Genomic DNA, 12,739 nt, shown 5'->3' with positions numbered 1-12,739 from the left:
AGAACACACATAATTGAATTATGCATATCTAATTCACTGTAACAGTTTCAGTTTAAGAGTCAACTTAATAAATTTTATTTCTAAATTTTGGCATCTAAGATGCTGTATCATTTTTTAAAAATCTTTCATCTTGAATTCTAAAAACTTACCAAGATACGAAAGTAACAGTGTTGATATAAGCCACAATTACACCTCTTGAAACTCTCTCTCTTTTTCTTGCAACATACTGAAAAGCAACAAGAAAAACACTTATTTGCTTTTGGACAGAGATTCTGAAGTACACCGTCATCTGGACATTGTATAAGGCAGTTTTTCTGTAAATACAGTAAAAAAAGATGGCAGAATTGAGTGGAAAGCTTACCTTCATAAGCAATACTAAAGAGAAGAAGGAAGACGTTATCTGCTTCAATATAGTCTTCCCAAGTCGTGTAAAAATTCTCTCTGCATATGCATATACACATACTAAAAATGCCTATCTGTACTTAATATGTGTATATTTATATACAAAGGCATGACAGAAGAGAAAGTAACATGCCAAATGAAACCTTCCAGTAACTGGGGGTCAATCCAAATATTACTGTTCAGGCAATATGGGGTAAGGTAAAAAGTGATCAGCATCAGCTATAGTAAATGGAAAGTTACCTTAAAAACAATTTTTGTGTTTGGCTTTGGAGAAAATACTAAACAGACTGAGAATAGTTAAGGGCTCCAAAAACTAGAGTGAAGTCAAATACATCAAGTATGCAAGAGCAAGTCACTGCAAGCATCCTGACTAGGAAGTAACCTTATGAACTGGGTTTTAAGGGAGAATGAGACAAAGGTACAGTTTAGAGGGGGGAAGGAAAAGCAAGATCCTGTGGCAGCTCAGCCAAGACATCATGAAGATATGAAGATGTTGACTCTTGCCGAAGAGCTAAGAGACACAGAGAGGAGGAATCAGTATATCCTGTTGGTAGCATGGAAATGAAGGAGAATATGCAGACATGCCTCCAGAGCCCCGTGACTGGGCGTCTAAGCAAGATTCTGCTGCTTATAGAAATGGAGCCGAGAAAACCTCTATTGATACTTTAAGATGGGTCACGAAGACACCAGTGTGAAGGTCTTCTACAGCTAAGTGGAGATGTGGGATTGAAGCAAGTGTGAGAGGCAGGAAATGTGGATAAAGACCATCCATATGTGTTGGGAGCTGCCATGGAGAGCAAACAACTTCTTAAAGACATATGAGCATGTGCACGGTCAGTGAATTGGCAACGTCAAGCTTACTTATGCACATATTGAGCGAAACAAAGTACCTTATTTCATTATCCTCTTCATTAATCTGTATATTTTCAACTGTCCTTGTGAGATTTGGTTGTCTCTTCTGGGAAAAGAACAAGGATACATGTTATAAAAATACCAATAAATGGTATAATATTCAAGAGGTTAATGGTCTCTACTTTTATATTTTATGTCAATAACTCCAATAGCAGGGTTTTCCTTTTTTCCAGCATGCAGCATATAAAATACTTTTGCAATAAAAAATATGAATAATGCACCGTATTACTGACTCAACATTTTTAGGGGGCTGGAGGTGAAAAAGCAATAAAGAAACTGAAAGATTTAAATGGTAATCAAATTCAAAAGACATTTCAGAAAGTTGAATCACAATGATTTAGCACATTTCAAAATTTTAGACAGGTCTCTGTGAGAAGAGAACATAAGAAGAGAAATCCAAAATAGCAGATAATACAAATGGCATTTCTATTTGGCTTTAAGCACATCATATGATTTGCAGCATATTTCTTCCTTTTTATATTTAGTGCAGGCTATTAAAACCAGTTCCCATTTCTTAAGTGTGCATTTTCAGTGGGAGGGGTTGTCTCCTAAGCATGATAAGGAATAAGGGGAAAACCTTAAGATTTAGAGTCTGCTGAGACTAAGTTAAGGTAGGACCTTTTCTCCGAAAAGGGCAGTGGGGTAATCGTTTATGTAAATATAGTATGCACAAATAAATACCTAAAGTTCACGAAGTTTTGATCAAGGAAAAAAAAAAAAAAAGGAATAGCAACCCTTACCTTCCAGTATAAGGCTCCAAAAGCAAACCCGATTACAAGAGAGAAGAATGCTGGCAATGCCATAGCGGCCCATTGTAAGTTGGAGTCTCCAATGGGGTTTGAGGCCTTCCCTGTAATTAAAACAGTATAGTGGTGAACACAGCATATCCCTGCTAGAGGTTTTCCTCTTATGCTGTGGTTGTTCCCAACTGTTTCCATAATGTATTCTTGACCTAGCTCTGTTTAAAATATTTGAAATGCTGATTTTTCTGCTGAGTGTTGTTTTGGGACAGCAATACAAGTCCATGTCGTCTCCCAAATATGTTAAGTTGAAAAATGAAAGAAAACCCACACAGAAGGATATCGGACGTGGCTGATGTTGACACATATGGAACACAGACGACATATTCCTAAAAGTGATTTATACTCTCAAGCAAATCCATTTTCTATGACTTTAAAACCCTTTTGTTTTCTCACTCTTCACCCTTTGCCAAGAAATTGTAAAGAGGGCATTTTGCAACCTGGATCAAGGTCGGTATGCATTAAGCTGTTCTGCCTGCCGCAAATAATAAGTCATTAAATGTACTTAGTGGTTGAAGTATTTTTAGGTACCTCATGCTTAGAGTCATGGCGTTTCCTCATCACATCTGCAGTATACGTTTACTGGATGCCAGAGAGTGCCCAGCTCTGTGCTAAGGACTAAAGATTTGATTTTTCAGAACTTTTATGTTGGAAAGCCTGAGACCATTAAACACTAAAGAATGGCTGAAAGCACCGCTATCTTCTCATTGCTTACTTTAATAGCGAGAGACAAAGACAGAGACAGAGAGAGAGAGGGGAAAAAACATGTGAGATGAACTTGGGACTCCTTTTGATCTTGCTCAGCTCCTCCGTGAGCAGCAGAATGATTCATGAATTAAACAAAACACATCTACCACAAGGGTCTCTTCTCTCTGTCTCCTTACAAGGAACAACCTGGTTGTTTATTAGAGACATGGACACATGTGCCAACCTGTACAAAAAGAACTGAAAATCTTCAGTTTTCTTTTGATGAAGGAATACATTTAGAAATTATACATTTTCAGCAATTATAGGATCAAAATGTAAACTAATCCAAGGTAAAGTGACTGTTTTGGGCTATAATATTTTGCAATATTTGGGATACTGTGTCAGCCTATAGTCACCTATTTAACATATTAAGTACCTAAAATACATAATATAAAAGAAACAAACCACTGTATGTGTATAAACATTTACAGGGAGAACATGAACTTAGATTTAACCTGAGAGGCAAGAAACAAATCTTATCTACTGCAGAGAGAACAGGAACTGGCTATTTCCCCACCATTTGTAAACTGGGAGCAGGAAATTCACTAATTCCAGGACTCCTATTTCCAAAGGGCTCTAATAGGAAGTTTGTGTGTATGGGTTGGGTGGAGGGTGAGTCATGGGTGCCCCTTACACTTAAGGAAGGGCGATGGGGATGGAAGTGGGGTCTTCCATTCATATAACTATGAATCACTTCCTTGAGACTAGATTAGATTAGCGTATCTTCTGATCCACCCCCCATCCTACAGCCTTGTGGGAAATAAGTTTTAGGCATTTTAAAGTAGAATTCAACATGAATTCTTTCATCAAAATAAAGCAGAGTTACAACATGGGATTTAGTATAACTTAAGTGGTACTAAAATTATTGTAATAATATAGCTATTTTAAGGGTTATATAAGATTGTGTATACTAGTCTGGGATTTAACTACCATTTATAAAAGTGTTGTCTCTCAGAAAATGGATTATAAGCAATTCTTGCCATTTTGGGAATTTTAATACCACTATCTGTACATAACTTGGCTATTTGCGGTTGTATTCCAGTAGCAAGTTTGAATTCTCCTTCATGGCCACTGGCTATATTGATGAAGGATAACTGGAAGGCGGGCAGGTAGGGACTTGCCCCAAGATGAAACCACCCTTAAAAGGATTTTACACCGCCCTGGAAAGAGCCCTCCCCCCTTTCCCATGTGACAAAAACCTGATTGGATGACAGGCACAGGGAGGGTTAATCAGATTGAAACAGCCTGTCAACAAGCCCATAAAAATCCCTAGACTTAGAAACTCTGGTGGCAACCCCTTTGGGTCCCCTCCCTCCTTGGGAGCTTTGTACTATCACTTTGCTACCACTCAGTAAAGCTTGCTTTGCTGCCCACCACTCTGTCTGGTCTACCTCTTCTTCAAAGTGGCGTGACCAAGAACCGTGGGCACAGAGAAAAAAATCCTGCAACACTACAGCCCACAGCGTCTATTGGGACTGCTGTGTGGTTATGATAGATTTGACCAGGTGACCTCCTGGAGGCATACAGAGAAAAACAAAGGAAGCTATTGATATTTTTGTCCCCAGACTCCAATGGAAAATGAATGAGCTACGATGATGCTATGGAGAATTCTATTACATATGTTTGGGTAGCCAGACGCCCTGGAATCAAGGCGGCCAATACCCTATTTTTCCTGTTCTTTCCAAAAGCCAAATCTTGACTTGAACCATTCAGACCACAGGAAAGACAGGCCCATTAGCAACAAGCAGAATTGGCTTACTAGAGAGTGAGATATTCTGGGATTCCCCACTCACAATCTTTCTCAGGTAGGACAGCCCCTAAAGAAGGTGTTCCAAACAAATCCATGCTGGATGAGAGACCTAACTAAAGAGAACTCACCGCATTCTTCCAGAGTAGTGACTTTTTTTTTTTCTTTCTTTCTTTTTTTATTCTTATGTTAATCCCCATACATTACATCATTAGTTTTAGATGAAGTGTTCCATGATTCATTGTTTGTGCATAACACCCAGTGCTCCATGCAGAATGTGCCCTCCTCAATACCCACCACCAGGCTAACCCATCCTCCCACCCCCCTCCCCTCTAGAACCCTCAGTTTGTTTTTCAGAGTCCATCGTCTCTCATGGTTCGTCCACCCCTCCGATTTCCCCCGCTTCATTCTTCCCCTCCTGCTACCTTCTTCTTCTTCTTCTTTTTTTTTTCTTAACATATATTGCATTATTTGTTTTTAAAGAAATGATAATGGAAACACAACATATCAAAGTATGTGGGATGCAACTAAAGTTGCTTACAAGAAAATTTATAACTTTAAGAGCTTATATCAGAAAATTAGAATGGTTTAAATCACTAATTAAATTTTTCTACCTTAAGAACTTCAGCTACAACTTAGCTGAACAAACTAAACCCAAAGTAAAAAGAAGGAAATAATAAAGATTAGAAATCAATGAAATATAAATTAAGAAGCCAAAAGTTGCATCTTTGAAAAGATTAATAAAATAAAATCAGTAGTTAATAAGAAAGACCTTAACTGGCTAACACACAGTCCTTTTTTAAAACTTTTCAGATCTGATGTGTTTTGTAATTCAGAATTTCAGATTTTAGAAGCTTCTGTCTTACAGATATTCTATATAATATCCTCAGTGAAGTCTAGGTAGCACGCTGTAATCAAACACAATATTTCTGTAGTGAAATCTATAAATATTCACTTTTAGAAGGAAAAAGACTACAAATAGCCTTATCTCAGTTTAGGTCAGGTCAGGTTTTGGTGGCAAAAATTCCAAAACAAATGGATCTTAGAGGTTTTTAAAAAATTTCTGAATTGCAGAATTGCTATTGTGGATTCGTACTAAATTGATTACTCCTTTTTATAGGTAGGTCCTCTATGTCCCTGAACATATGACAGTGCCCAATTACTAAGTCTTCAGGGATGACGTTCTTAGCTAAGATCATAGGATGAATTTTTTTTCCTTCTACAGCTTCCATGAAACTAGAGGATCAGAATATTTAGTAAAATCCAATGACCTTTATAATGACCTTGCCTGTATTTGAAAAGAGGACATGAGACTTCCAGGAAATTGGGTTCTTAGTCAAAGAAGACAGAAATTCCAGGCAAAGAAGCATATTCTCCTCTATATAGTAAATAAAATCATCAGACATACAAACACATAATAGTAAATACTGATATATACAAAACTGAAAATATCCTTGGAATTCTATATAACGGACATCTACACTTTCAATTTTAAAATTCCATTTTTGTCAGGCAGATTCCACAACAAATATATTAAGTTGACAATGAATAAAGCTTAAATCATATTTCTAAAAGTAATTATATGACTTACTTAAAATAATCTTAGCAGATTTTGACCCAATTTTCTAAAGATCATCTTGAGTTGTAGGGAAACCCATTTCTACAAAGCTAATATTTATTTATTTAAAAATAGTTAAGGAAGATTAATTTATTTATTTTAGAGAGAGACAGAGCACACAAGTGGGAGGGGCAGAGGGATAGAGAATCTCAAGCGGACTTCGAGCTGAGTAAGGAACCCATGTGGGGCTTGCTCTCATGACCCTGAGATAAGGAGCTGAGCCAAACCAAGAGTTAGACGCTTAAGAAACTGAGCTACCCAGGCACCCCCAAATTTTTATTTAAATTCTAGTTAGTTAACATCTAGTGTAATATTGATTTCAGGAGTAGAATTTAGTGATTCATCACTTACATACAAACCTAATAATTCTCAGGAAGACCATAACAGGAAGAATAGTAACAGAACAGTATTAATAGTAATAATTGCAGAAATTTCCTTTAAAGCCCATGCAATACTCCCATAGGTGCTAATTGGAGCCATGCATGCATTAAATCAGATGTATGTACTTACTATTACTGCTACTGCTGTCATTCCTAAGGGAGCTGGCTGCAACAGGGGGTAACATAAATGGTTTTGTGACACTGACTCTGGAATCTAAATAGAAAGCAATAATGTGTCAGTGTTGTATGATGATTTACATAAATTACAGAGTGTGCAAAAGGTTGAAGTGCAATACCAGAGTACTTTCAAGGTCTGCCTCCCCAGTTTTGATTATTCAGATCCTATTTATTTCTTACTGGGTCCTGTTCTATTTTTATTAAGAAATTCATCACAGTCACCTTATAGAACAAAGATTCGTTGCCTACATATGTTAATAAATCTAAGTAACACAAATTGTTGGTAATTAGTCTTAAAAACAACAACAACAAAAAAAACAATGTAAGTAGATTTTGTACTACAGGGACCCAGTGGGAAAAAAGGTCTCAATACAGAGTAACTGGTGAAGATCAGAATTCATGACTCAGAGGTAGACCTTAAGGAAAAGATTTGAAAAGGGGACATTAAGAAAACTGAAGATGAAGAATAACATATACTACACAATACTAGCAAATTCACTATATCCCATATTGTTTACCCACACAAAATTCTTATATTTGGAAATGATGAGTGTTGCTTTGGTTTGAAAACCAACAAATCCACTGATCACTTCTTTCATGCCATTGATATATGTCTTTGTATTAGACATATACACATACATCTTTCTCTAGCTACAAATATATTTGAGTCAGAGGTAGATTCTTACCTACACATATAAGATTCAAGCTTGCTTTTGGCATTTAAATTGGAAATTCTTATATATCTTACCTTTTTCAGGACTTAATGTTGAAGAAACCACACATTCACTAGTTTTAGATGCCACGGTCTCCAAGTCCTTGAGGGCATCAATGGATCTATTAAAAATTCTGAAGAATTCTTCAGGGGTAAAATGCCTGAGTTCTGGGCTCCTAGGTGTTTTTTTTACATTCTAGAAGAAAACAGGTTTATATTTTTCAGATAGTTTACAGATTTAACTGATGTCAAGGTAATAGACTATAAATACATTCCCCAAAGATTCAAGTAAAACTAATACTTTTAGACAACTGTTTTAACACCCATAATTCAAATTGGTACTAAAAGATAGTGATCCCATCCAGTTTGGTCTGGGGCTCAACTCCAGATAAAGGAATGGAGTGGTGGTGGGGGTAAGGTGAATAGAACATCAAAACAAAATAATGTTAGCAAGAAATTAGAGACACTGTTCTTTAGAGATGCTCATTAAAATAATTATTCATTAAAAAAAAATACCCCTCTATAACACATGCTCCAAACAGCCCAAAATTAAAAAGTCTGATGATACTAAATATTGGCAAGAATATGGAACAAAGGGGACTCTTACATACTGGTGGAATGATATAAATTGGTGATTTGGTATCATCTGGTAAGGCTGGACATGTGCCCATTTTGTAACCCAGAAATTCCACTTTTAGGTGAATACTCTAGAGAAGCTCTTGCACATATGCACCAGGAGACATACAAGAAAGTTCTTAGCAACAGTGTTATATAACACTTACATCAAACAACAGAAGAGTGGTTAAATCATGAGAGACTCTTAACTATAGGAAACCAACTGAGGGTTGCTGGAGGGGAAGTGGGTGAGGATGGGGTAACTGGGTGGTGGGCATTAAGGAGGGCACGTGATGTGATGAGCACTGGGTGTTACAAGCAACTGATGAATAACTGAACTCTACTTTTGAAACTAATGTTGTACTATATGTTGGTCAATTGAATTTAAATGAAGAAAAAAAAAAGAAGAGTGGTTTAATAAATATTGGTATATTAAGTCCACTCTATAAGCAGGAAAAACTTAATTTCAGCTATATGTCTCAAAGTGGATATATCTTATAAGCATAATGCTGAGCAAAAGAACCAAGTTATAAAAGAATAAAGAGTATGATTAATTTCTAGAAATTCCCCAAGAAAGCAAACCAGACTATATTTTAGAAATTCATACATGCATGATTATCTATAAATAAAAGTAGGTAATAATAACACCTATGTAGCATTTGCTATGTACTACACTAAGTGCTTTATACATATTAACTCCACCCCCAAAACAACAAAGAAATACCACCTGGGTTCTAGCCACAGTGCCATGATTAGTAAATGTATACTCTTCAGTATTTGGGATGCTCTTCTTGATATCGCCATTTACCTAACACTTAACTCATCTTTCAAGCCCCAGTGGGTGGATTATTTCCTTCATGACACTGTTCCTCATATGCCTTACTTTCTGTGACCTCTTGCCATCAGAACACTATTTGTACTAACATGATATAAAAAGACATGTTAACTCTAAGATGTCATAGACTGTAAGACACACCAATTTAGAAATTAAAAAGTAAAGTAATAGAAGTGATGAAATGTAGTGAGGAGGCTCTTAGTACAGTAAGAATTCTGAGTTTGAACACAAATGGGATGGATATTGGGTCTTAAAGAGAAATTGGAATTTGGATGAGAAGGAAGTATTTAAAAGTACAGAATGATATTTAAAACCTTAGGTTTAAACATCTAGAAGGCCTGTAGGGTAGACCCTGAATTGTGAACTCTATGCCAAAGCAGGTCTCCCAAGATCTATTTTATTATAGATGTGGTATTCTAAAATAATAATAAAAATGTTAATTAGGATTTATTTTGCCAGACATGGTACTAAGGCATTAATCGCAAATTATCTAATGTCAACTCCATGAGATGGATCCTGTCATTATCCTCATTTTAGGCATAAAGAATGTGAACACAGAGAGGTTAAGTTCACAAAGGTAACTAGTGACAGAGTCAGGATTTGAACTCTAACACCTCATTCTTAATCTCTATACACTGCCTTGTCAATAAACTTCAATCTCACAGCACTGCCATGCCCACATTCTGAAGCTGGTGACAACTAATCATCAAATGACCTGGAGATGTTAAAATGCACTTCATTGTTGTGACATGATTACTATGGATAGGAGGTCTAAGGGTTCATTATAGACAATTTTCCATTTAAATGTAAATGAACATTTGTAACATAAAAGGTGGGTTATGAGGACTTCACTCACAAAATAAAGGTCTATTTTTTTTTATGTTTAGAGGGAATAAATTTAATTTTTATATTAAATGACATCTAAGCCTTTATGTATGTTTCAGTATTGCAGTGACTACAACCACCTATTTTCTGTGCTCTCCTTAAAAAACTTTTTTAATTAAAAATTTATAAATTAAAAATTTCACAAATAAAGATATTGCCACCCTTGCCAAGGTCAGCATAGGTCTTGGGGAAGAGTAGTAAGAAGCAATCCCAAAGAATACAAAGTTACCTCAAATAAGTGTTCTTCCATGCACTCCACAAGGTCATCCACTATTTTCACAAGTTTGTCTATGATAGAGTAATTACTCAAGCCTTCAGAAATATTTGAAAACTTGTCCAGAAGATCAGTTAAGCTGACTGACAACTGTTCCACCATCACGCTTATCCAACAATGACTAGGCTGCAAGAAATTGAAAGAAAGGAAGATAAAGGCATCTATTGTAAATACAGTAAACTTGGAGTACCCTTCTTCAAAGACATCAATGTTTCAGTTGCTGCTGGACAAAGAATTTCCTTATATCAGAACAGGTCAGTTTTTGTGTTTTGTTTAACTCAGATTTAACATCTGCTTCAAAATTTGCAAATGAATAAAGACCTGAACAAAGTATTGCTGGTAAAGAATGTTGCTCTTCCATGGAAGTAAATTAAAGACGAAGCCAAGTCTTACCCTTGACAAGGTTTACTTACTTTACTCACAGTGTTTTTAAAAAAGCTTTATGCAGAGGGAGTTACCAAAAAAAACCCCAAAACCCCTCCCAAAAAACAACATTATTGTAGGAGACAGTCCTAGCCCTCAAGGACTCGCAGTCTTTTGGTGAACTGGAATATGAAACAATGGATTAAAATAGCTTATTTTTCCGAGGTGCTTGATAGATTTCAAGGCTTCTTCATAGATAAATTCATATGTATGTTTAAAAAACAAACAAACAGAGAGCCTGGGTGGCTCAGTTGGTTAAGCAATTGCCTTCGGCAGGACTCGGAGTCCTGGGATCGAGTCCCACATCGGGCTCCTGACTCAGCAGGGAGCCTGCTTCTCCCTCTGACCCTCTCCCTTCTCATGCTGTTTCTCTCTCCCTCGCTGTCTAATAAATAAATAAAATCTTTAAAAAAATAAAAAACAAACAAACAAACAAACAAACAACAGCCCTGGCAGGAATGTGGTCTGAGAGAGAAGCACTTTTGCCTTAGCAGCGGGACCAGCTACATAATTTGTGGAGCCAAGTGCAAAATGATAACATATTCACTGTTCAAAAATTTGTCCAAGAATGAATGATTACAAGATGGTAACAGCAGAGTATTAAACCAAGCACAGAACCTTGCCCATGAAGCTAGCCCTGCCCATTGGTTAGAAGCTTAAATCTGTACAGTCAGGTATAACTGGGTTCGATTCTGTCTAAGAAACTCCAGACACCTGCATAAATTCTCTGAAGCTCTCTGTAGAATGGGGATAATAGAACAGGTAGTTGTGAGGAGATAATGTACATAATTTGAATGTAAGTTTTATGAAGGCACTATTTTTTTTTTTTTTAAATATGGCCTAGAACAGTGTCTCTGGCATGTGAAAGTTGCTCAGAAACTATTTGTTGAACAAATGCATGAGTGAATAAAAAATGAATGAGAAAAAAATACTCTGTGTCAGGGGTCTACACTTTCTGTAAAGGGCTAGATAATATTTTAGGTTTTGCATGCCAAGAGGCAGAAATAAAGGATATTATGTAGGTGCATTTATACAGAGAAAACAAATTTCTACAAAACTTTTATTATAAAATTAAAATGTAGTAATAATAATTGAATATAATGTCTTTTGCAGAATAATCAAATTTAATCTTTTGTAATATAGGTCTACCAATAAGAATGGAATTCGTTATTTTGGGTCAACATTTTGTTTAGCTGGGTTTCAAAGTATTCTCGATTATCAGACAGAATACAAATGTTCATCTGTAAAAACCAATCTCAGCTGGCTGGCCATATAAAATCAGGCAGTGGATTGGATCTGGCCTACAGGATATAGTTTACCAGCCTCTGTTATAAATGGCTCTGGGCCAATAAAGGTTTAGATTATCAGGAAAAAGATCTCGTTGATGTATTATTAAAATCCATTCTATTTTTTATTTTATTTTATTTTTTTTAAAGATTTTATTTATTTATTTGACAGAGAGAGACACAGTGAGAGAGGGAACACAAGCAGGGGGAGTGGGAGAAGGAGAAGCAGGCTTCCCGCGGAGCAGGGAGCCCGATGTGGGGCTCGATCCCAGGACCCTGGGATCATGACCGGAGCCAAAGGCAGACGCTTAACGACTGAGCCACCCAGGCGCCCCTCTATTTTTTAAATTAGTGTAACATTACTTAAAATAATTACTTAAAATAAGTTCATATACTTTGTATACTTTAACATTATGTTTTCTTCCATAAACATCTTTTAAGTAAGAATCTCTGATTTTTTTTTTTAAACTTGGCTAAAATGTAACAAGTGAGAAAAATAAGATTGGGGATAGCTATAATTGCCATGGTGTATAAGATCCTAAATAATTTAAAATAACTTCTGCTGTAATAAAAATATTATAATCGGGGTGCCTGGGTGGCTCAGTTGGTTAAGCGACTGCCTTCGGCTCAGGTCATGATCCTGGAGTCCCGGGATAGAGTCTGGCATCGGGCTCCCTGCTCAGCAGGGAGTCTGCTTCTCCCTCTGACCCTACCCCCTCTCATGCTCTTTCTCTATCTCATTCTCTCTCTCAAATAAATAAAATCTTAAAAAAATATATTATAATCATAGGGAGTACCTGATGCCATGTAAAATGAATCAAACCACTAAACTTGATTTCTCTTCTTACTAGCAGAATATCTCTATGGGGGAAGGCCTAAATTATACAAGGGGGCCGCCTTCTATTCATTTAACAGAACAGTTTTAA

At 36.4% G+C, this 12,739-nt stretch overlaps 1 protein-coding gene across 19 annotated transcripts in view; it reads right to left on the bottom strand.

Annotated features, from left to right (window-relative positions):
* Window positions 1-12,739, bottom strand: part of KITLG (KIT ligand) — a 200,069-nt gene that overhangs the window by 130,437 nt on the left and 56,893 nt on the right. For 13 of the 19 annotated variants that reach the window (XM_064590809.1, XM_064590808.1, XM_064590810.1 and 10 more), the window contains 6 exons: window positions 10,060-10,230; window positions 7,532-7,691; window positions 6,737-6,820; window positions 2,055-2,164; window positions 1,293-1,360; window positions 150-314 (listed from right to left, as the gene is read on the bottom strand). In XM_064590809.1, the coding sequence (XP_064446879.1) occupies window positions 150-314; window positions 1,293-1,360; window positions 2,055-2,164; window positions 6,737-6,820; window positions 7,532-7,691; window positions 10,060-10,230 (758 nt within the window). The remainder of the gene's footprint in view (window positions 1-149; window positions 315-1,292; window positions 1,361-2,054; window positions 2,165-6,736; window positions 6,821-7,531; window positions 7,692-10,059; window positions 10,231-12,739) is intronic. The other 6 variants (XM_064590821.1, XM_054506892.2, XM_054506891.2 and 3 more) reach the window with 2 other exon arrangements.

The sequence above is a fragment of the Mirounga angustirostris genome, unplaced genomic scaffold (assembly GCF_029215605.1).
Source record: "Mirounga angustirostris isolate CCGP_5_RB_7025 unplaced genomic scaffold, mMirAng1.0.hap1 SCAF_5, whole genome shotgun sequence".
Lineage (NCBI taxonomy): Eukaryota > Metazoa > Chordata > Mammalia > Carnivora > Phocidae > Mirounga > Mirounga angustirostris.
Note: the sequence above shows the minus strand (reverse complement) of the source record. Positions and strands in the feature narration are given on the sequence as shown.